This window comes from Hirundo rustica, chromosome 12 (genome assembly GCF_015227805.2).
Source record: "Hirundo rustica isolate bHirRus1 chromosome 12, bHirRus1.pri.v3, whole genome shotgun sequence".
Classification (NCBI taxonomy): domain Eukaryota; kingdom Metazoa; phylum Chordata; class Aves; order Passeriformes; family Hirundinidae; genus Hirundo; species Hirundo rustica.
Window position 1 is genome coordinate 13,103,241 of NC_053461.1, and position 24,533 is coordinate 13,127,773.

Sequence of the window (24,533 nt, forward strand, 5' to 3'; positions counted from 1 at the left end):
GCCCTTCAGCACAGCCTTCCACCTCCAGCTGACACAGAGCCAGCACCAAGGGCTCTGCAGGGAGTGCAGCTGCTGGGAATGCCATCCAGACTCTGGCTGGCCAAAGGAATGCACCTCCTGTACTCTGTGCTGGTGATTTCCCCGAGGACAGCGAGTGCCCGCGGAGTCACAAGGGGAAAAGAGATGAAGCTGTGTTTTGGATCTTATCGTCCTTATTTAAGTGACCGGTTAAGCCCGAGTCTGTCGGTGATAGATAGAAATAACACCTGCCTGATCTGAAAACAGGAGCCTCACTGACTTTACCATACACTGCAGATAAGCAGTATCTTGCCTGGTCACAGATGCCCGTGTTAACACTGCTGTTGCTGCCAGTGTCTAAGAGGGCAGCTGCCTCCATCTGCACATCCAACAGATGCACAGATGCCACTGGTACCTCTGCTTGCTAGATAAAGCCAGCCAGTAATATCAGCAGACCCCAAGCCAGCTGTATTTAACCAGCAAGGCACTGGTGACATGTGAGGGCACGCAGAGCTGCTCCCAACACACTGACAGTGGCACTGTCAAGTGCTCAGTTAAGGGCGGGGATGGCTGCTGCCAAATATTTCACATGCAGAAAGCAAGCCAAGTTATTTATCTCTTTTTATTTACAGTAATAGGGGACTGTTGAACAGCATGTAAGCGCACTACAGTAATATCAATATAGAGACTATTAAAAGCAGGAATAAAGATCAGCCAATATAAGGAAACTACTAACTTGAATGAAAGGATCTAAGAGGAGGGCTCAGGAAAACCAACCCACCAAAACAAAAGAGAATGAGTCCCAGGTTTGATTAGATAAATCCTCAGCCTTTCACTAAAACAAAATACCCTTGACATGATGATTTCTTTGAAGCTTTCAAAGAGATTTTTTTCTCAGCAAACTTGAAAAATTTTCATAATCAAGGACCCAAAAATGCATAATCTGTACTTGGTCTGATCTCAGGTGACTAATTCCAAAAACTGATTTACCTGCACTGACACTGCAGGACTGGAACTGAAAGAGATTATTTAACAATTCAGAAGTCAGTCTGTCCATTCTAAGGTTGACATGAGTTTTGCCATTGGTCTTAGAATAGTGGCAGAAATTCTAACCCCATGTAGAGGGATGGTGAATTACTTTCAGATATAACCAATAGATGGCTGGTACTCTAAGCATGACTAAAATGTTTCTCTTTGGTAAATATACTCAGATTTTGAGAAAAACCTTAATGGGCAAAGCTCAAGTCTGACTGGAAAAGCTGTTTTCTGGATCACTGACCCAAGTAAGTCCACTTTGTGAATGGTCTATGTATAATGTACCAAAAAATCGTTTTAAAAAAAAACAAAGTTGTGTTTGCTGTCAAACTGATTTGTGCTGCTTTAACTGGACTTCGAATGAGCTATCAAAGACAGCTGCCCATTAGTGGAGGTGACAGCAAAAGCCACCACTGTCCTTGGCTGAAAGCCCCAGCAGCAATTGCCCGAGCCCCTCAGGCTGTTTGTAAGGGCTGCGTTGAACCAGCTCCTCAGCTCCTCCTGCCTGCATTCCTCACTGCATTGGAGACAGCACCTGGCTTCTTTCTCACCAAAGACTGCAGAAAATGGGGACAACAATGTTAAGAAGAAAATTAGTACGCAAGTTGAAATCTTCTACCTGAAAGTGTATTTGATCCAAAGCAATCCCTTTGTTTGAAGATAGGACCCCCTTGAAAGTTGCTGAGCTTTTCTCAAAGGTAGAAATTTTGAGCTATCATTGTTCTATAGTGGCTGGTTTTAAACTGTTCTTTCCTTCATTCTTTTCTGCCACAGAATGTATTAAAATGAATGGTTTGATGGTTCCATTCTTTACTTTTCAATTTTTCTATTTCACTATTATTAATTTGGCTTGTTCTGCCACTTTTCAAGTTTTTTTTCCCCCCTCTGGTAAAGTTAAAGGACAGAATGAAATATTAAAAAGAACTATGTCAAACTCTTGGCTGGTAACCAAAGGGTTACAGATATTTTAAGTTGCACATTCCAGCTCCACAGATCCCAAATTATTGTCCAGGTAATTGTACTGAAAGTGGTTCACATTCCTATTCATAACTGCTAGGCCCCAAAAAACCCGGAGAGTAATGAAAAATACTGTGGTCATTTCTCATACTGAGAGTTGCCTCTGCAGTAGAGAATGAAAGGTGGGAGGGGGAAAGGTCCAGTGAGGAAATAATAAAAAATCAGCTTTGGAAAGTTTTTGTTAAAGCCGTAAATTAATATTTGCATAGAAGATAGAAGGTTTTAAAATATGAACACACAAACACATTTGTGCATTTAACGGAATGCTTTGATTTCATGTTGTAGTTCAGCAAAAAATTCTATGCCACAGAAAGCAGTAATTATTTCAGCTCTGCATATTGTAAACCTGGTCACTGTCATTCTTTCTTTGCCTCCACATGCCTCAATGCCACATTTCCTACAATCGCGGCGAGATTGCCTTGGCTCTCGCTCAGCTGGCTCAGCTAATGCAATTCACAGGCCTTCAAATGTAAGCTTGTAAACTATTTAGTTCTTTTTCTCTCTAACAGCTTGTCTATTAACAGCCCATTGAATGGAGGAGGGAGAAGAAGCTAGTGAGAGCTCTCCGGGTATTGTTCAGCGGTGACCCCGGCTCGCTCGGAATTGGTGGCCGCGCTCACGAACGGCGTTTGTCAGCGCGCCTTGTTTTGCTGCTGGATAGTGCTGGATTGTGCGAGCCGCCGCCTGGATTAGCAGCAGGTAACAATAAACTGGGAAAGTAAGCCTCCTGGGTGATCTGGAGAGGCCATAAGAGCGATGTGTAAAAATCCAAGGGAATGCTCATTAGGATGGCCTGGGTACCGCAAGAAAACCACGTTGAGAGATCTTTGTCCGAACTTCCCTCGGTGCATTGCTCAGGACCCTCATGGCTGCCGTGTCCTCCGGCTTGGGATGGGCTTGGGGAATGAGGATGCTTCACTGCTGCAGGATTTTCAGGCTGTGTCCACTGCTCATGGCCTGTACTTACTGAAGGCGGGTTTTGCCGGGACACCAGGATGATGACATCCTGGCACAGGAGCATCAGAGCCCACACGCACGGTTCCTGCAGCTGTGCCGTAGGTTGCGGTGAGAAACGTGGCGCGTACAGGGCAGCTCCTGCCCCAGCACTGCTGCCCCACTGCCGCTGTGCCGCGACCCCGCGGTGCCGTGTCACGCAATGAGCCTGCCACACCCTCTGCTTTCCTGATGGATTACACAAAACCGCTCGTGTTTCATTACTGATGGCTGCCATTTCTTTAACTTCTCTTAGTGTTCTACATGGCACACTTACCAGGCAAGTTGTTGGCTCAGCGCTCGGTAACCAGAGTCACGCTTGGCACAGATTTCTCCCCCTCCACAAACCCCGACCCGCCGCACTTCCAGGCCGTTCTGTCACGCAGACACCGCGTTTCCAGCTTTGCATTTTGCTGTGCTAAGTGTCGCAGATCTTGCGTTACGTCCCAGACAGACTGACAAGGCGGCAGCAGGCAGAAATCAGGTTTCCAGGAGGGATTTATGAGACGCGAACTCGGCGCATTGCGACTCCCCCGTGTGGCTCGAAGCCGCCTCGGGCTCAGCCCGGGCCGGGACCGCCCGGCCGCAGCAAACGCGGCCCGGGGAACACCCCCGAGCTCAGAAGGAGCCATCGGTTTGAAATTAATACTGACCCCGAGAGAGCAGTGTCATTCTGAAAGAAAGAAAGAAAAAAAAAAAAAAATAAAGGTGTAATGCTTTACTAAATGTGATGCTATGGGAGGAATTAGGAGGTCTCATATTCCTTTGCTATGAATTAGTCTTAACAATTTCATTCTCAGTTTCCTTCTAAATGCTAAGATTTCCTTCTAGATGCTAAAATCTATTTGGACATCATCAGTTGTTTTAAAACTGGCATTAGAAATTTGTGTGGACAAATTCACACAACAGTTCAAGGTTTTAAACACATGTTAGTTGTACTCCTTTTCAGGTCACTTATGATAAAACATTCCCCCTTTTTGGCTTAGCTATGAAAGCCTCGTTTTCAGTCCAGAATTGAATATTTTTACCCAAAACAACAACAACAATAAATTAGTTTCTTCTACTATCTTTTGCATGTCTTATATATATTTTCTTGAGCATGGGCCAGAGGAAGTAATTGTCTTCCTCCAAATTACAGGGTTTGACCCTGACCCGTGTTACATTGTCTCAAATTACCTGTCAGCTGCATGAAGAGACTGACACCAGCATAGACAAAGGTAGAATCACACCCGAAGCGCTTATTGTTTTCAGGAATTTGGCAACCTCTTCTCCCATTCATCTGAAATCAACAAAAAGAGATGCTGAAATTCTAAAATGTTTTAAATCCTCCAACACGGCAGCTGTGAGCAGGGTGCACTGTAACTACCAGACCTTGATGGCATGAAGATATGGATCATGAACATGAAATCTGGGGAGAAAAGATAAGGGCACAGCCTTGCCACACTCGACAGTGGCAAAACACTGCAGAAAGTAACAGCTGCATTTTTGTGGTATTTGGTCACATCCCTCCTTGCGCTGGCAAAACTTTGACTTGGACCTGAGCAGGTGCAGCTCCAGGAAAGTGAATGCCCAGCGGAGTTGTGCCCAGCTGCAGTGGGTCTGTATTCGATGACAATTGAAGAGATGAATGAAAATCATTTCAGTTGCATTAGGGTTGTAAACTGTCAGGGATTTGGATTACTGCTTATTCTGCTTTTGGGACTGCATCTTTACGCTTCCAAGAAATCCTTTTTAGTCCAGGCATCAGGAGGAGACAGGATGAACTCCAAGCAAAAAAAATGGAGTTTGCAGACAAGCAGCTCATGCTCCTGACACTGGAGAATAAGGGAAAGGAAAGCAAAAGTGGAGAAAACAAAGGAGACTTTGTGGGTGTGCTGTTCTGCCAAACCTCAGTGGTCTGATACATTGTTGTTGTTTATCTCCATCGGTGCTTATGGGTATGTATTGATTGGAATAACTCACGTCTGAGGGGTCACTGGGGCATATTCCTTTCTTTGGGAGGTTGATTAATATTGACACTTCTTCATTTAATTGGGACACCGACTATGGAATCCCTTTTTAATGGAAACATACTAGCTAATGTACTGCCTGTCCACACTCAAATCCAGAGTGCTTTACACAAGCCTATATTTGAGTAACTGCTAATGTTTTAAGGAAAAAAAACCAAAAAACCAAAACCCCTCAAACACCAAAACCACAGATATCTGAGACCAGAGAGGAATAGCAAAGACAGAACTATGCTGTGATCTTCAATCTGCATTTACCTGTTGCAACACAGAGACTCAAAATAAAGTAAGAGTTACTCTTCCTGTACCTCACAAGCGTTATTTCTTGCTTTGTTCTGTCAAGGCCATTCCTCCCCACACCCTCCCACCAGGGGCTGCATGAGTTTCTGGAATGTAATTATTCACATCTGTACAAGCTCTTGTAAGACATTAATAATTAGAAAAAAGATAGCCAGAACATACAAGTTTGCACATCATCTTATTCCTGCAGTCAGAGAATGTATCTCTGAGTGAATATGGGTATGGCAAATGCTGCTCTTTAACTTTCTCTACTTTCCTTAAACAGATCGCGAGTCTGCTTCTACCATTTATGGAACAGATTTTTGTTTCTGGAAAGTGCTCTCCTGGGATTGACTAGGAAAGTGTTTTTTGCAGTCTGCTTGATTGGTCTTCATTGTGGAGCAATTCCAGGGGTCTGGCTTTGGACATCGTTTGCACTGGGTTTACAGCAGAAGGTCATGTGTTGTTACAGAGTCATCATTGCCTCTCCCCTTGGGACCACAGCACACCTTTGTCTTTACCCTTCACCAGCAGCTTCTGACACATCTTTTTGACATCCGTGCAGGAGGGCAGGGACATATTGCACTAACTTCTTTGGCAGAAATCAGCAGTGGACTGAAAGAGGGGAAAGGAAGAGCAGAAATTCCACCTTCAATGAATTTATTCATTCTCACCAATTTTGTCAGTGTTTTGAATGATGTTTTGGTTGTAATGCATGAGGCCTTTAAAAGAGTAAGATATCTCAATATGATACTGGCTTTGTGGAGTCCAGGAAGACAAGGGGGCTGGAAGGTGAGTTTACCAGAGACAAGAAGATTGCTCACGGTAACTGTGTCTGTAACATGCCTAGATCCAGCACGCCCCACCCCTGCTGCTCCTTACAGCAGCTTGTATTCAGCCTGAGATCACACTGCCTGCAAACCCTGCCTGTCCTTGAGTCAACCTCACTGTGTAGAAAAACCCAGCAGTTGCAGTTATCTCCCAGGCAAGATGCACGATAGTGGAAAAGCATCGAGCATGGATAGAGCCTTCTCACTCAAAGCATTTCTGCTTTTCTGCAGCTGAGGATCCCAAGACTTTCACTGAACCCGAACAGTATTGAAGCCTACAGACAGTATCTGCACCAACAATGGAAGACCCTAAGTCTGATGTCTCATCAGCTTCCACCTTAAATTCTGGCCAAGGCAGTAATTCCTACTGAGTCACAGACATGGTCACAGACAAGCAGGACAGAAAACTGGGTCTTTCATCTCATCCCTCAGCTCTAGTCATGAACATGCTTGCTCTGCTCACCACCACCGTGATGATAGATTTTTATACACGTCTTTTAACAGGAGAGGATTTGTGAATTAAACACACACTCACAGCCCCAGCAAGGTTGTACCACAGGACTCCGAACTAGAGCTGCTTTTGAAAGAGAAACTCGCCGCTGATCAGTCCAGCCCTCCACACACACTTGTACAAACACAGCCATTTCGAGGCCATTTTGGGAGACAAAAGAACTGTCTGACTTCAAGGTTAATTCGAAGTTTTCAAGTAGGCATCTCAGCATGTGACCAAGTGTCTGTTCTCAGTGATTTAGCCTAGGGCTACCCTAAGGTGGTGGCTCCTTTTTTAGAACACGAGAAAATAAATGAATTGGTCTTCCAAAAAAGCCTTGTGCAAACCCTGTGGGACACTTCCCAGCCAGGACATCTTGGAGTATCTCCCAAGTCAGTGCTCATTCCTGTCATGCTGGTTGAGCTGTAGATGTGCAGCCTGTAATGCTTGCAGCAGTCCCTGACCCACAGCCTGTCTTAGCCAGAGTTTGCATCACCCATTAACATTTTTCATACCTTTCTCTTTACCTGCATCTCTGAGTTCGTTTATTTTTATGTCTTCATAAATCAAACAACACAGCTCATTGCTATGACTATATTGAAATAAAGCCCTCTCTTTTATCACAGCATTTTGCTTGCCCTCCACCTCTGGTTCTCAGCAGGTTCTCAGATGCCTTGTTAAGACCTTCAAAGCCACACAGCATAACCTGAGAAGAATGCATCTGTCCTGAGGCTACGAGAAACTAATTCTGCAATAGTATAATTTGTGAAACTACAAGTTCAGCATCCTTTCCATTCAAAGCTGAACAGGAACTAGGACTGCTGAATTAACCTGGAAGTTTATACGTCACATTAGTTATAATCTGAACTGTAGCTGCTTCTTTGTACTTCATGCTGAATTATCCTTTCAGGGCTAGATCCTCACCTGGTCTTTTCCTCACAGATTAACCATTCCAGTGAGGCTGGCTGTAAATCAGGGAAAATTCATCCTTTTCTTTCTAGACACTAAAAGAAGTGTAACTTTCTGCATCTGACTTTTTTCTTTGATTTTTAGTTCTCCGATCCTTTACATAGTCATTATAGATGTTAAGAAACCTGTTTTGGAAATGATTAATGCTATTAATAATTTTCTAATTCAATAAAACCTCTCACTTTGAACTCCTTGCAATATTTTTCTGCTTTCTTCAGCTTTTCACTAATTCAAACATATGACAAATACAAGTCTTGGTTTCAGTTTTCTATTATTTCTCATGTCTGATCAAATAAATTAACACACTTTCATTTCTTTCCCAGGAGTCATGCCCGTATGTTGATGAAGGCAGAATAAAAATATTACTTGTTCAAACAGGAGGGGGAAAAGTAAGGATAGAGGTGATCTTTTATTCACTGTTCCAAGCAAACCACGGCTGCTGGTCCCATTCCTCTCACCTTGACATCACCTGCTTTGCTAACCATAAATATTGCAAGATTTGCAGAGCACCCATTGGTCTGGTGTAGCTGCACTGGGTTATAATGCCCCCCTTCAACCCCTTCAATACAGCAGCAGTTATTTTAATCACACCACAGTTCTTCAGTCACTGGGAAGGATCAGCTGAGCTGTCTCATGTGGCTGCCCCACAGCCAGGCGGCCCCAGCCCAGCAGAGCAGCATCCTGCTAATGCAGTTTGCTGTGTTTGGGGAGTTAAAGATCCGTCTGCAGGCCAATTTGTACCTGTGCATTGTTGATAGTCAGCGTGCCTCGGGCACAGAGATACTGCATGCAGGAAATGGATTCTCATTTAACCGTGTTTAATTTGGTTCTCTGCATCTCCATCATCCATCTTTCCATTTCTCTGCCCACCCAAATTGCTAATGCGAAACAAAGCTACTTCTGCCACCACGGCTCCTAAACTGATGTGTGACGATGCAATGATTGATTTCCCACTCCAGGAAAAGTGGGTCATTGTACATGTTGTACCACAGCAGGCTGAACCAAGCTGGTCGTGCTGACATTGGGCTTTTACAGATTTGTTTTAAGAAGTTCAGACCCGAGGCGACTACTGTGAATATCCAGCCCGAACACCTCTGGTTTTTGATGGGAGCACTGCCATTCCAAAATCTTCCTGAGCAGCTTAGAGAGATCTGAAGTCATCTGTGCTCCTCAGGAGACAGTACTCTGATTATGCATTTTATATCTCACTTTCATGTTTGCGCCAAGAATGGAAAATGCAAAATTCCTCCAATTCCAAGATATGGGTCCAGTTTCAGGTTTGTCATTTTCCAGGAGAGAAAACTCTAAACTAATTTAAAAATATGTTTTAAATATAAAATGGTGCAATCCTTTTGCAAAGGATTTTGAATTAGTGAGAAAAACACTAATTCAAACTGCTCTTTGAAAAATAAATCCACTGCTTTTAGTCTTCTTTTGTGATGTTGCAATAGTGTGTAATAACTTTTCTCATGTAATGAGACCTGTTGAAACCCACTTTTAGATTGAAACACTCTAAGATTGCCTCTTATGATACCAGGGAGACATCATTTGAAGAGGCAAGTCTCAGTATTGGTGTAGAACCTGCCTCCCTATCTGCTGAAATAGAACAGCAAAGTTGGAATCAATTGCTGAAAGGGGAATATTTAGCGGGTTTTTCTGAACAGCCCAATAAGTAACTGAGCCCAGATGTCATTGAAGAATCCAAAAGGTCAAGGCAGGCGGGGATTTGGTTTTGATTTTCATAGGAACAAAATACATCAGGAAAATTTAGCTCTTAAAATTGTGTCTTTGTTTTTATGAGAGTTTAAAACAACCTTCAAACGCCACCTGTTCTGGGAAATGATTTAATGAAAAGGTTGGATGACACCTTTCTCCAGGGCCTATCCATTTTTGCTTCGCTTTAAACAAATCCTTACACAATTACCTTCTCTAATTTTTGCACATCCCAATGGGTGGTGTCCTCAAGGGCAGAAAACATCTGATCAGGACCTTAAATCCTTACACTTGAAAAATCCCAACTGGGATGAACAAGTTTTGGCCAAGAAGAACTGCACTTTTAACTTCCAGCTGTGATTTTTGGCAGTCACGACCTGGTATGTGGAAAGTCAGAGGAAAGCCTACAAATGCCTCCTGATGAGGGGCCCTTTGGATGCAGCATAATCCACTGCCTTGGCATCTTGTGCTGGGCGGGGCAAACCTGGATGGACACAAACCCACTTGCAGACAGTGCTACGTACCTGAGGGCGCTGCTCCAGTGACCCCTAAGCTGAGGAAGGGGGAGAGAAAATCACTGCCATTCCACAAATGACTTCTGAATTTTCCTACTCTGTTCCTCCTCCTGCCGACCATCTCCTCTCCTCGGGAAACACCACAAACGTGGAAGGTTTGCAGGCAAGCAAGGAGGAGAATAGCAGATGACAGAGCCAGAGCTGAGCACACCATTCACTGATAAACCTGGCCAAACCCTTTCCTTTCTGAAACAGAATCCCTGGATGGATGTAATTAACAAAGAAACAGACAAAAACTACCGCTGAATGAATTTAAGTATCAGCAGACCACAGCACAGCCAGGAAATGCCAAGTACAAGCAACCAGCCCTTCATCCTGAATTCACACCATTTTCTGCTTCTGTTTCCTGTGCAAAATTATCACTCATTCAGAAACTGCTGCCGGGGAGGGGTGTGTGGGGAGTGTTCGTGGATGCAGAGTGGCTTGGGACAGCCTTCATCTGACTTTGTAGAAACACCAAACAATTATCTCATTTTGAGGTGGCTCTCTGGAAATATGTAGCACAATGCAGAATATTGGGGAAAAATAGCAATTTTGTAGGATGCTTCCAGCAAAGCCCAGAATGATGAGTATTAGTGGGGGAGGAAGATCTATGTGGTTCTAGGGGTAGTGGGGGTGGAGGTGTCTCTTGCAGTCCCCAAAAAGACACATTACCACTGAAGGAGAAAAAAAAAAATCTGTACGATTTCGATGAAGATTTCTGGAAATACCCAGCACAGCACTGAGCTGTGTGGTTCTGTGGGGGACCGCAGAGTTACACAGGGTGCCGACAGGGATGGAAAACTGCGTGGTTTTGGGCCGGGGAGGGGGACCGGACCCCCCTGAGAGTACCCCGAGTGATGCACACAAGTGGGGTGGGGTGACCACGAAGGACAGGGCCACCCATCACCACTCTGCGGGGCCCCCCCCGCAGCACGCACCGGGGGGCGGCATAATGAGACAAGTAACTCCAGACGCACACAGCCGGGGCGAGAGCGCGGAGCCCGAAACTGCAACCGGCGAATTTCCGCGGCTCGGTGACACGGCGGCCCCGAACCCCGCCGCTGCTGACGGCGTCCCCAACAAATACACGCACACAGGCGGCGGGAGCGTGCGCGGGAGCGTGTACACGAGCGCGCCCCCGCCCCGCCGCCGCGGCCGCTTTAAGGGCGACGGGGGCGCGCCGCCGGGGCGCCCGGCGCGCCGCCGCCTCTCCTCTCCTCGCCTCTCCTCGCCGCCGCGCCGCGCTCTCTCTCCCTCTCTCTCCCTCGCCCCGCTTTAAAGTCTCCGCCAGGATCCGGGCTCGCCCGCCACTTCCTGTACGGCAGGATGGAGCGCGCCGGGGCCCCGGCTGACCGCCGCCCGCCCGCCCGTGCGCGGAGGCGGCTGTGAGCGCCCCGTCCGCGGCATGCGCGCCCCGCCGCTGCTGCCCGCCTGAGCCGCGCCGCCCCGCGCCCGCCGAGCCGCGCGGGGGGGTCCCCGCGCCCCGCCGGCGCTCGTCTCTGTCCTCCCCTGCCCCGCGCTTGGAGGGATTTTTTTTTTTTTTTTTTTCCCCCCCCACCTCGTAGAGGAGGAGAGCAGGAGCCCCCCGCTTTCTCCCGCAGGAACAGGGGTGCGGGGAGAAACTTATTTTCAACAAGTTTTTTTTGTTTTGGTTTTTTTTTTCTTTTTTTGCCCCCTTCTTCCCCCCCCCCTTTTTTTTTTTTTTTTCCTTCCCCCCTGTGTGTTAATTATTTTAGCCCCTTTCCCCTTTCGATGTGCGGCTTTGGACATGCGGAGGCTACTGCAACCGTGTTGGTGGATCTTTTTCTTGAAAATCACCAGCTCCGTGCTCCATGATGTGGTGTGCTTCCCCGGTGAGTGAGCGCGGCGGCTTGGGGGGCTCCCGGTGCCTCCTCCACACGTGTCCGCGACCCCCGGAGGGAGCCGGCGGGGCACCCCGCGAGCGCGGAGGATGCGCCGGGGATGGCGGGGGCCCCTCTGCCGGGGCGGCCCCAGCGTCGGGTCTCCTCCCGCTCCGCGGCACCCTCCGGGCTGCGGGCAGCGCTGCCCGCGAGTGGGGCCGTGAGCGGAGCACGGGCTCGGCTCCGCGCTGCCGGCGCCGTGTCCCCCGTCTCCGGTGCATTGCAGCGCCCGGCGGCGCGGGGCGGGCGCGGGGGGGGGGGGGTTCCTTGTGCGCTGCTCTTCCTTCGTGGGGCTGCCTGGAGCTCTCTTTGTGCTGCGGGACCGCCGCTCGCCGCCCCGAAAGGCGGCGTGACTCCGCGCTCCGACCCCGCGTCGCAGCCCTCCCCGGTCCCCCTCCAGAAACTTCGCGGTCCCTGCCCTCCCCACCCCACTCGCGTTCGCGGTGGGGGTCTCGCCGTGCCGCGTGCTGACCTTGGCAGGGCGCGGGGGAGTTCCCGCGGGGCTGCGCGCCCGCTCCGCACCGGGGCTAGAGCGGTGCGGCCGGCGCCGCGCACCCGCGGCAGAGGGGTTCCGCGGGCGGGGGGCACTCGGCGACCACCGTGCAGTTCTCCCGCCCTCCCCCCTTCGAACCCCGCGGTCGGTGCCCGTGCATTGCTTCTCGCCCCGCATCGAACCGGGCTCGCGTGTGGCGGGGCCGGGCGGGCGCTCGCCCGCCCCGCGCTGGGACCCGCGGCCGCGCCGCTGCCCCCGGCCCGGGGGAACTCGCGGGGCTCGGGCTCCCGCCGCCTCCGCAGTGCCCGGGCCGCCCGCCAGGGGCGCTGTGGCGCCGCCGGCGCCCCCGCGGGGCGCGCGCCCCTCCGCCGGCGCGCAGCGCGGGCCCCGCCCCGGGCGCGCTCCCGGGCCGCGCGCGCGCCCGGCGGGATCCGCGGCCGCCCCGAGGGCTCCCGGGGGCTCCCCTGGTGCGTTCCGCCCCGGGCCGCCTCCCTCCCGCCGGGGATGGGCCCGGGCTCCCGCGGCCGGGTGCGAGCGGTGCGAGGCGCCCGGGGCAGCGCGAGCCCCTCTTCCCGGGGAGCTGCCCCCCCCCACGCCCTCACCCCGCGGATTCTCCCGCCCTTTCCGCGGGCTCCTGCGGCGGCCCTGGGTGTTCGCCGCGGCCAGGTGTGCGAGACTCCAAAGAAATAATGAAACTCTGGAGGTTTTGCGCAGGAACTTCCACTTATGTTTTCCTCTTTTTTTTTTTTCCCCCCCGTTCTTTTTTCCTTTAATTTTCCTTCCTGGAATACCTTTTTTTTTTTTTTTTTCCCGTAGCAAATTCAGAGCTAAGCAGATAGACACATCCCATCCCGTTCCTTCCAGCAGCTTCTCACATGGTAGAACGATTTGAAGCAATAAGAAACTAAGTTGGGGAGAGGGTTAATACCTCTGCAGCTTTTGACGAAACATTTATCTTCTTTGTATTGATTTCTTCTCAATTCCAGCCCTTGGAGTGATGCCTTTCTCTCTGGTTCTGATATATATTGTATAGTAATTACATCTAGAAGGCAGGCTCCAGGAATGCTGCAGGAAAACAAGCCCTGATGTTGGTTTAATATGACAGTATTGTATGACTTGCTGATTTAGATCAGCGATGTTTGAACGCGATAATATTTGCATTATGGTTCAAATATGAAGATGGATGCAAGCAGAGAGTAGTAGGACGCTTACAGAGTGTTGGTAAACTCTTTAATTCCAGAAGCCATAAAACAGCTGTGTAATACTCGCGAATGTTTCAGGGCTGCTCACTGCTAAAGGCTTGCCTGGAAAGCAAACTATTTTGCAGAAAGGCTTTTATGCCTTTAGTTTTTTTGTACGGAGCTACCATGTTGGACCTCGGTGCCTCGCTTGCTCCCGTGAGCTTCGCTCTGAAGAGCAGCAGTGCCTGGTGTGTGTGCAGCATCACGGGGTGGAGAGCGAAAGATCCTGATAAACGGGGACGCCTCACACTGTGATCCCGCACATCAGAGATGCCCGAGGCAGGAAAGCTGCAGGGAGGATCTCTGTGGGCTATAACAGGACATTGCTGCTGACAACATCCAATGGCAAATCATCGGAATTTGTGTTGGCAGGGAATCCCGGCCAGATATTAACCATTTAGTGCCTACCACAAATGCTTCTGTACCTTTTTATAGCGTTTTCTAGAGAGGATTAAAGAAGTAATGTATTTGTCAGCTTGGTTTTCATTTGTAAGCGTCTTTCTTCTCCCTGCTTCGTGTCTAGCTCCCTTTAAATGGAAGAGAGGTCACTACTAGTTTTCTTCCCTGCAAATCACTTTACTTTGTGAGGAAACATAAAGGCTGTTCTTTTCTTTGTCCAGTAACAATAAATGAACCGTGTAGAAAATAACTCTTTGCAGTATTTCTTTGTTAGTAGTGTTGTAATAGGGTTTCACTGTTTAAGTAGGTATTTTTGTTGTTTTTCCTTTGGTTGCAGTAAGAGAAAGGAATCACTCTGGCAAAAAAATACGTGGGTAAGGCTTTCCTCTCTCTGAACTGTTCAGTGCATTTCTCTGTGGGCCTGTCACTGGTAGTTGCATTGGTTAATAAATCAAACCAAGACAAGGTAAGAGGTTGTTTCCATGGGGTCTGTTTGCTCATTAATCTAAATTCACAGTACCAAAAATCAGTAAAACATAAATATTAGCATTACGGTGAGATCCGTGCTATCTGATTTCTTGGTGCTTTGCCAAGAGAGAGTAAATATTTTTTTTGTAAAGGAAAAAGTACACATTTGTGCAGTTCTTAGCTTTTGCTTTGACAATCCTGTCGTCTAAGGATTGACAATTGCTACCATTTTCTTAGGCTAGATGCATAAAAGAAAATAATTTTCCCGAGTCTAGATTAGCTCTTTGGTAATGGAATCAAATTGTTGCTAACCTGGTAACTGGCGAAATGGGGTTTGAATTTTGAATCTTTGTAGATCTGAGCTGAGAGTTAATTTTGCATGTCTTCTGCTTGGAGGAAAAATTATACTGGGAGCTATGCCTTGTGAACTAAGTAAATACTACCTCAGATATTTTTAAAGGTACAGGGAAGACTGGCTTTGTCTAGTAAAGATTTTACAGAGGAAGGTGCATTGTGCACGTAGAGAAATACGGAATGTACAGGAGAGGGCCCTCCAAGACTTTATTTAGTCCTGTGGCTTTTATGAAGATGACACTTCGTACATTTTAATTATCCCTTTTTTTCAATGCTGTTTCAAAATGCGCTCTGTGTTACGGGAAGTTGCTGATGGAGTCCGTGCAGATCAAGGCAGTCAAGTGAGCCTTCCCAGGCTGCAAGAGCTGGGTTTGTGATTTGCTCCTTGGCGGGGGAACTCCAGGGAGAGCTTTGCTATCCCTTAGCAGGTTTGTGGTTAACGTGGCCTGGACCTGGCTTTCAAAAGTCCTCAAGCAGTCACAGGAGCTGTGCTAGCAGCCAGAGCAAAAGGCTTCCTAAAGTGGGGAGGGAGGAAGAGGCGTCAGAGAAGGAGAGGGTTTCAATACATTCAAAATGAGACAGGAACACAATTTGAGGGTAACTGGCATTCCCTCAGCCATATTGCAGTATCTACAAAGCCTGTATCCAGGCTGGGCATGTTGCTCAGCTTGGAATAACAAGGAGGATTTTTTGCCTGTGTCTATGAGTTAGATTTCTTTTATTGCTCTCTTATCCCCGTATATACCCTTTCTTTTTATGTCTAGGAAAGAAGGATGTAAGGGTTTCTGTTCCTGTTCAGAGAAGGGGTGTCTTCCAGAAGAGTGATGAGCTTCTGTAGGTCAAGCAGAGATGTGGTGTCCTTCACCCATCCCACCTGCATCCACACTGGAAATCTTTGTGGAACAAACAGGTCCTGCTTGATACCATAAAAAAATCACTGGAAATCACCTACTGATTTCAGTAGGGTGATGGTTTCACTCCCAGTTTCTGGGTCTTTGCAGAGATAAGTGTTGGCTGTACTGTTATCAAGTTCGGTAAACTTAATAGTTGGAATTTGTTTTCCATTACAGAAAAGACATCTAACAGCTCTGTCCATCTTAGAATCAGTGCTCAAGGACTAACATACTTACAGTTTTCTGAAATAAATGTTATTAAAGTTGACTCTGATTTAAATGTTCAAGTTTCATGGTTAAATTAAGGAATGGATTCACACTATTAATCTCGACTGTCCTTGGAAAAAAAGTGCTAATCATTTGGTTGCTGCTTTTTAGCAGCCAAATGAACATGTGGCATGATGTGCTCTGAAGCCTAAGGGTCTAGTAATAACACTGTACTTTAACTAATATAAAACTTTAATCGGAGAAATTATGGAAAAAATGAGCCTAATTTTGTTTGCCCAAGTTATTGTGCTTCCGTTCTTAAAGAGCTGCTCTTGTGCGTGATGAAATTGTAATTATTTATGTTTATGTGCCACGCTACTTTAAGTTTAGTTTTAAACAACAATTCTTAAGTATTCTAGGAAGTGGAATCTTATCAGAAAAATGTTTTTAAAAATATGGAGTCATCTGAGGATTTAGATATGTACCATATATATGGTCTATATGTTCCTTCTGGAGACTGCTTCTGGCTTTAGGTATCTAAATACCTGTATCAAGTTTTCCCTTCTTCATGAGGTAAAGTCATGTCAGTCTTTCCTCCAAGTGAAAATTGTGCATCTGCACAGGTTGATGGGAATGTAACTTCAGAGATTGCCAGATACAACCCAGTTCCACCAGGGAGCTCCAGTTTTGTGAACATGTCCATGGATTGGAGGCAAAGCAGAGAAGGAAGATGCACATTAATGCACCCTTTCATCCTAAGCAGAAGAACCTGGCATGGGGCCAACTGGAGGTGCCCAACTAGAGGATAACTTTTGGTAAAAGCCACTAGTTTTCACATTTGTGTGTGGGGAAAAAAAAAAAAAGGCACAGAAAAATGATCCTTGAGTGCTGTTAATTTTTCCATTACTCAGTACCTTGTGCTGACGGTTGTGTTATCTGTATTGCAGGGTACAGATTACTTGCCCCAGGCCAAGTCAAACTGGTTTCTTTCTCTCAGTGGTGCTAACAGGTCCTCCAATGCTCCAAAGCGATCTCAGCTCGAGTCAGTGAGGACAAGCGTCCTCTTGAATGAATCTGGGCTGCGCTGGTTGTGTCTCCAAATGCTTGCCTTTCAATGTACACTCATCTTCTTGAGGCACAGCTGCCGGGACGCAGCAGATTCCAGCTTTATGCCTTGAGCTGTCACATATTTGTGGCCTAAGCAGAATCTCTTCCCACCCTGAAAGTGAACAGATGAATTAGGGGAGCAGATTGCAAGCACAGCAATGATGCTGCTGAGATACTCCGTGGATATTTCTGTTCTTGTCTCATTTTTCCTTTCCCTTGATATTACTACTGGAAAGCTGGAGGAAACACTAGTGGGAATAAACTCCCCACTTTGGAGGAGGAGGGAAGGCACAGGGCGATATGGGAAATAGAAAAAGTAGTATACTCTCACAGCAGTGTGGATGTAGGCCTAGAGTTAAAAAGAATAAGGACACAGAACAATAAGACTGTGGTTTTGTGCTGTGTAGAGTTAAGCCTTAGCAAGTAGAAAAATATGTTAAGCAAGATAATGGAAAAGTTTGATAATGAGGCCCTGTGCTTTGTTTATAGAACAGTATAAAAAGTTCATGAGTAGCAAGAAATATGAAACAAATACCTATTGTTAGGTATAAGGTATAGGTGTAGTTTTAATGATTGGTTTATGCAGCTGCCTGTAAGCTCTCAACAATTTGCTATTAGTTAAAAAGCTTTTAAAAGGCCTTGTAGCACAGAGAATTCTGGCTGCTGTTGGCAAGGCATGAGCTGTTCCCATCTTTCATGTCTCACCCTATACTGAGGCTGATGTTACAATAAAGCTCGAGGAACATCTCCTGTTCTGTTATTTGGAGATCAGATCCAACAAGAAGCTCAGAAGTTCCTGCAGTCACTGTAAGATGTGTTTTACTACACTGAATGGCTCACTTTACAGCAATTTGAATTAGTATTCAAGTGAACTATGGTTAAAATAAAATCAGTGTACGTCCTTTTTTTTTTTTTTTAATGTGGTTTTATTATGCATCTCAAAGTTTGCTTGGGAGTTGAAGTACTACTGCTCTTAATTATCAAGTCATTTGAATAATGATGAACCATTTTCTAGAACTTAAAAAATGACTGCATCATGCACCTGCCAGCAGTACTGGCACATAAAATCTCAATTGACATGGGTGTTGCAGTTTTTCTATGCATAAATGCTGCAGTGATGCCTGATAGATATTTATCCTGTCCAGTGCCTGCTTTGAGGGACTTTGCATTCACAGTGTGGAGGTCTTTCTAAAGAAAATCTAGGTGTTTTGAGACTTGGATGCTTAGCTTAGGAAAGCTCCTTTGAAAAATCCTTTTCTCAGCTTGCAGCAATGTAATGAATGAAACCTTGAGCCCTGAAGAGCTGCAGTGGTATTTAGGAGCAAAATGCAGGATGTTATTTGGTCTTGTGTCAGCTGCTTTGTTCTCTTTTTTGGAAATAAAATGTGCCTGTCTCCCTGACAGAGTGCTGTTAAAAGTTCTGTTGAGAGTCAGTTTATTCTGCTGACAGGAAAGGAAAGCTATCTGGTAACTTCTCGCAGGCAAAGTGAAGAGTTGTTCAGTTTCCCCACACCCCACTCTTTCCATCTTCTGTCCTTGCAGGAGGCTTGTGAGAGACATAGGAAATGCTATAATACTTGCTTTAACCAAAGCAGTGCCTTGCCCTTTCCTTGCTCCTGTGAAAGCATCTCCTGTTTGGATCATTGTTTTTTAACAGTCGCAAGTTTTAGGCCTGGAGTTCCTCAGAGAGATTGTCAGGCTGGCTGATGATCAGTGCTGGTTGTCCCAGAGTGGAAGAGGACTTCAGTGTAAGAAGAGGTGAACACTGAATAAGCAGGGTGTGACGGTAATGTTGTGCCGATGCGCTGCATAAGTAATTTTTGTACTGCAGAGGTGAATAGGAACAGTTCTGTCCTGACCCGTGGTGAAGCTCCTCACCTTTAAAGCAAGTAACTTTCTTTTGGTCTCTACACTTCTTTGAAACAAGAATGTCCCTGAAGTAACTCCCATCCCTGAGGACCGCTCTCAGCCTTTGTGTCAGATCGGTGTGCTTAGAAATGCTTCCCTGAATAATCTTTCTTCCCTTTCTCCACCTCCCTTCTCCCCTTCTGGACTGTACAAGAATTTGGTTTGTATCTTAGGGAGGTAGTGAAGTTTGTGATACATGTCTCAAAATATGTGATGTGTGTGTATATATATATATATATATATATAATTTTTTTTTTTTGGTAGACATATGTTTATATTAAACCTCTGTTTAGTGGCCTCAGCATGAGGCTTGTGTTCAGCCATCCCTCCCCATTCCCAACTACCTGGAAACAATAAAGACACCTAGTAGCTTTCAAATAATTAACTACAGATCTGCACTGCTATCAAAATTGAGTTTAAGGATTAAATATTCTGTAGACTTTCATTGGCATTTAGCTTACTAAGGTGCTTTTAGACTTCTGGAGGTTATGGTATGGATTTACTGCAGTCAGAGTAGAAATGAGGGATTGTGCAGCAGGTCTGTCTCCTAAATATTGCATCCATTCACTGGAGAGGCAGAGAGAACCAGCTGAATGTCTCTTCTTGTTGGCCTCCATTCTACCTGTGGGTAGTTGACTAACTATTGTTACAATGCAGTAGCTTGTGTATTTTGCATTTAAATCCGTGCTTAAAATGCAACTGAAATTTGCCTGTTGACAGCAGTTGCATCATCTTTTAATTGGTGAGAAGTGCTAATGGAGTGTTCAGGTTCTAAAATTAGTTGTTTTTTTCCTTCTTTGCCCAAGGGTTTTACATCAGATTGAATGGTTTCTGTATAACTGTTTGTGTTCTGAAGTGACACCTTTGTACAGTTTTAGCTATTTAAGTAAGTGTTAAAAGTTTGTGCTCAGTGACAGCAGTTTCAGAAACTGTGACTTTTTAAATTGTTTCTTACTACATTGTTTATGCAAAGCGCTTCCCTCCTGTTTACTGTGAATTAATTCATTGTTATATTTGCAACCTGGGGGGTGCAAATTGTGCAAGATCCATAATTTCTTCTCTTGGTGCAATGGCAGATCCTTAGCTGCTGCACACTGTCATGGCACGACTGGTGCTGTTGTTGCTGTGGCAGCTTCCACCAGGTGAGGATTTGTCCCATAACCCTCATCATGACGTTATTCTGAAACACAATCATGCTTGTTATTGTCAATATTCCCATTGGGTGTCAAAGGGGTGCTGTTTTAATACTGGCTTTATACTTCTCTGAAAGCTTCTCTTTTACTGTGTGGTGAAATGCCAAATCACCTCCTACTATGAATCTGCCTGTGGTGAAGCAGAGATGTCCAGTCTGTCCATTAAAATTCTGGCTTTCTGGAGGATGCTTTAACATATGTATCAGTCCTTGGAGTTGTTGTCAGTTGTCTCTTTTTAATCAATTGTTTGTTTGGTGCCCATTTTGAAATCATATCCAACTTCTTTCCATGAACAAAGTACTTACCAAAATAAATAAGCCACCAAAAAGAAGTGGGGTTTGAATTACTGGAGATCAAACTACAAATATACAACTACTTTAACAACTACTTTATTTGTTTCACTTTTCTCTGCTAGCTTAAAGAGCCCTCTGGTATTTTGTTTCCATGAGAATGCTTGCACATTACAATCAAACCATGTTACAATATCCTGATTAACCCAGTGACCTGAACCCCACAAGCCCTTTGCCATGAGATTTTATCCAGTCCTTGAAAATTTTTTTGTCAGTGTTTTTTTTGTTTTTGTTTGTTTTTTTCCTTTAGAAAGGTGCACACCAGAACTGAACGCTGCTCTTGTTCACATTATGTATGTGCGATGCTATTGCCCTTTCTGTTTGTCCAGGGATTTTCAGTGGCCTATTTTTCTGCCACAGCAAGGAAGCTCATGTTGACTGTTTGCCTAGTATGACTTCTAGATCATTATTGGAGTCAGCGCTGAACAAAGTACTCTGCTATTCGGTCGATGTGGACTGGATTGCTGATTCTTAGGATTTCTAGCTCTGTTTTCATAAACTCTTTGAATTCATCTTCTTTTCCCCTCCCTATGTGGCTTGAATGCTGCTTTAATGGCAGTTTTAGAAATAGAAAGAAAGGCTTGAGTCCTCTGTAGTCGTAGTGTCTCTGATCATTTCTTCTTGTTCTGTTTGGGTTTTTTTCCTGAGCCAAACAGTTTTTAAGGGGGTAGCAATCTGTGCATCCTCTACCAGCCCAAGTGATGTGGAGTTATCTAAAGAGGGTGACTCAGGCTTCTGCTTCTGTCAGACATCATACACTGAAGGCTTCACACAGCTCCAGAGCCTGCTGGTGACCTTCTGGCTGCTCTTCCCACCCTGGTGTGATGACCTGGGTGTGGATAAGAGATGAGCCTCATCGGACGCTTGGAGTGGGTGTTACAGTGTGGGTGCAATCCCAAGGAGGGAGTGCTGGCCATACCCTCACCCTGTTACTGTTAACCTGGGTTTGGTAGAAAGTGTTTCTTTTCTTCCTCTGCTGGAAGTGGGTGGGGGTACTGGATATTGAGCTGTTTGCCCAAATTTAGATCTGCTCTGTTACGGTGACCCTGTTTCCATTAGGGTGGCCTCCCTTGGACGCTTTTAGCTTTTTACTGTGATTGTGTCTGATTAGCATCGTGCATCAAGTAAGGAGAAAACACTCCCTTCTTCCTCCGCTGGTATTATCTGGGATGTGCAGAGGTATGTGAGAAAGTGGGGAGATATTTATGGCTAAAGGAGAGAGGGAGACCTGATCTGTACCTACCAGGTAATGTTGGCTCAAGTTCTGGTGTGCTGGAAGGACCATAATTCATGCTTGATCCATCCTGATATTCTGGTGTGCTTCAGGAAGGGCCTGGCAGTGCGTGCTGTCTGGAGAGCAGAGAAGAGTGGCCAGGCAGTTTGCCAGGAAGGTTTTAATTAGCCTTTAACGTGATGGGCTGGATGGCCATCCCCAAAAGTCCCTTCTGGTGCTGTTGTGTGCTGCACACGCTCTGCCTGTGCGCCCTGAGCCCGTGCTGTGTCCGTGCCGGCTCTGCAGGCTGCAGTGCAGCGGGTCAGAGCTGCTGCAGCCCGGAGGTGCAGCTCCTGTGCAGTGCTGTGCAGGGATGGGCAGCGTGCTGCTGCTTCTGGGACCTGCTGGAGCGTGAAGCCTGCGAGCAGTGGTAATAGGAACGTATTTCAATTTGTAACCCATTCTCCTGTATCAAGATTGGACTACTTCTGTTCTGTTCCACATGTGCATCACTTGGGGAAACATGCTGATAGTACTAAACATTTAATTGCTTCTCTTGATTTTATTTGTAAATTAGAATCTAGAGGATCTGTAGGAAAAAAAAAAAAAAAAAACAGCAACCCAGAGCTTAATTGGACAGCATTTTAGAATAGCTAAAGAAAAGAGAATGTAGCTCTCCAGCTTTTGGAGCTGAGACAAGTGCAAACTTACTTATTGATCCATACGTATGATATCATATTTTAACTATTGTCTAAACTGGAGGTCATCTCTGCACTAGATTGCTTAAGAATCTGTCTATCTTATCACATCTTGTACTCATTTATAGTTGTTTCCATTTCTGGCTTTGTTGGAGAGACAGCTAGTGTTTCAACCTAAATTAAAATCAATAAGAAGCAATTTCGTTTGTTTTTTAACTACTAGAGCAGACTTTTTTTTTTTTTTTAGTGAGTCTCTGTATGTTCAACTAAGTCACTTGGTTCTTTCCATCAAGATAATTGCCAAGCCTCATTAATTCCTAATTTTTGCATATGTAGGAATTGGTTTATTTTCCAATGTACCTAACAAAATGTCAAATATGATTTAAAAATAAGCACTTACTCTAAGTCATCACTGAGAAATAAATGCAGTAAAAAAATACTTGGCAGTTAGCAGTAGTTTAAAAATATCTTGGGGGCTGTAGTGAATGCTGAGACCCTGGAGTCCTGCACTGGCAAGGTAGCTCAGGCTTTCCCTGGCACATTTGGGCAGTGATCTGCAGGGATGACTTCCAGTGGAAAAAGCAGAGTCTGGGTCTCTGTGCCTCTCAGTCTTTGGCTAGGATATTTCTGCATTATGCCAATTCATGTAAGAAGCTGTTGTGTTGTCAGCTGGCTTTTACCCCACAGCCAGCAGGTTGCCAGCAATAACAATTACCCTGAGTCAAATTCAGCGTGGAATTCACACTGCAGCAATGCCGGGGATTCCCAGGTAGGGCAATGTGAGCCATAATGTAGTATTAGAGAAAATATCTGAAGGCAGCGCTCTGGGGAAATGTCCAAAAGAGGAAGTTGCTGCTCTGGTGAGCTGGTCACAGGGTGCAGGAAATCATCCTTGCTGATTTGCTGGAAAATAAATGCCCGTATTTTTATCACGTGATTCTTTGGGTTGTTGTGATCTTGCTCAATGCTTCATGTAATTTAAGAAACGTTGAAGAATTCCTGGAATGCTTAATGCTGAGTACAGGGACCTTTTGCTTGGTCTAAATCTCATTTCCTGTTTGACCTTCCTTTGAAGTGCCTAAGTGTTATGAGATACCTGTTAATTTGGTTTCTTGGGTTCATTTTGATCTCACCTTTTCCTTCCACTTGCTTTGATTCATGTATGTTTATGAGTTAAGGAAGAGGTCAAACCAAGGGCAAGAAAAGGCAGATCTGGCTATCCTGGTAATCGAAGCAAGAGACTGTTCTCTTAACAGCTAAAGCAGTGTTTTGTAGGAATAAAACATAATTAGTAACTAGGTGACATGATGAAGAGCACATTTCCTTCACCCTTGGAGGCAGCATAGGAGTTGTGTGCGAATTTCTTGAATTTGGTAACAAAACAGCCACCCATTTCTTTTTAACTAATAACTTAAAACCACACAGCAATTCATGTTTATGTGCAAAGAAACCAGCTGTGTTTAAAAATATATAAGCACACCTGGGATGCAGTGATCCAGGGATGTAAGGTAAAAGTGACTTCTCCACACGCTGGTGATGCCTATCTTAAGTGGATCCCGAGCCATGGTTCAGTAAGCAGTGATACATCACAGCACAAACAGATGCTCTGCCAAAAAGGTAATTAATACTTCATGTCAAACACTATCTACATGTGCTGTTTTCCCTATTTCATGCTATTAAGCAGTGTGACCTTTTCTCTTTCAACAATTAGTTTCCAAGGTGAAAACCAGCTTAGGAAGAAAATTAACTTTTTTTCATTGGCTCTGAGGAGTCTTACAGTTTCACAGTAGTCTTGACTACACCTTCACACTGTACAGTTTTGACTTGTCTTTATCAATGACTCCTCATTCCTGTAGCTTGAGTTTGCATTCCCCTGTTCACTCCTGTATTTGGGAGATGTGATCAGGCATTTTGGGTGCAGAGACAGATGAGGCTTGTAAGATGCACACTGTCAATTAGTAACAGCTCCAACTTGTCTCATTTGCACCCTCTCAGTAGCAAGTTCACTTGCTAAAAAGCTGAAGATCAGGACAGAATTATTAATGTGCCTGACAGTTGTGCTTTCAGTTGGACCGGGGCTATGAGCGCTTTATTTAAATAATGAAGCAGTGCTCTTTCTTTGCAAAACCAGGTGTTTCTATGTATGCTGAGTGTGGGACATAGGCCTTACAATTTGATTTTTACAGTCTCTTTGTCTCTGA

General features: G+C 45.6%; 2 protein-coding genes across 2 annotated transcripts in view; one reads left to right on the forward strand and one right to left on the reverse strand.

The window, feature by feature from the left end:
* The window catches only part of FHIT (fragile histidine triad diadenosine triphosphatase), a 605,820-nt gene extending 602,281 nt beyond the window's left edge, over positions 1–3,539 (reverse strand). The window contains exon 1 of the mRNA XM_040076810.2: positions 3,341–3,539. The gene's annotated coding sequence lies outside the window, so the exon portion shown is untranslated. The remainder of the gene's footprint in view (positions 1–3,340) is intronic.
* A 7,906-nt stretch (positions 3,540–11,445) lies between these two features.
* The window catches only part of PTPRG (protein tyrosine phosphatase receptor type G), a 395,690-nt gene continuing 382,602 nt past the window's right edge, over positions 11,446–24,533 (forward strand). Inside the window, exon 1 of the mRNA XM_040076808.2 lies at positions 11,446–11,760. Within this exon, the coding sequence (XP_039932742.1) occupies positions 11,676–11,760 (85 nt within the window). The 5' untranslated portion in view covers positions 11,446–11,675. The remainder of the gene's footprint in view (positions 11,761–24,533) is intronic.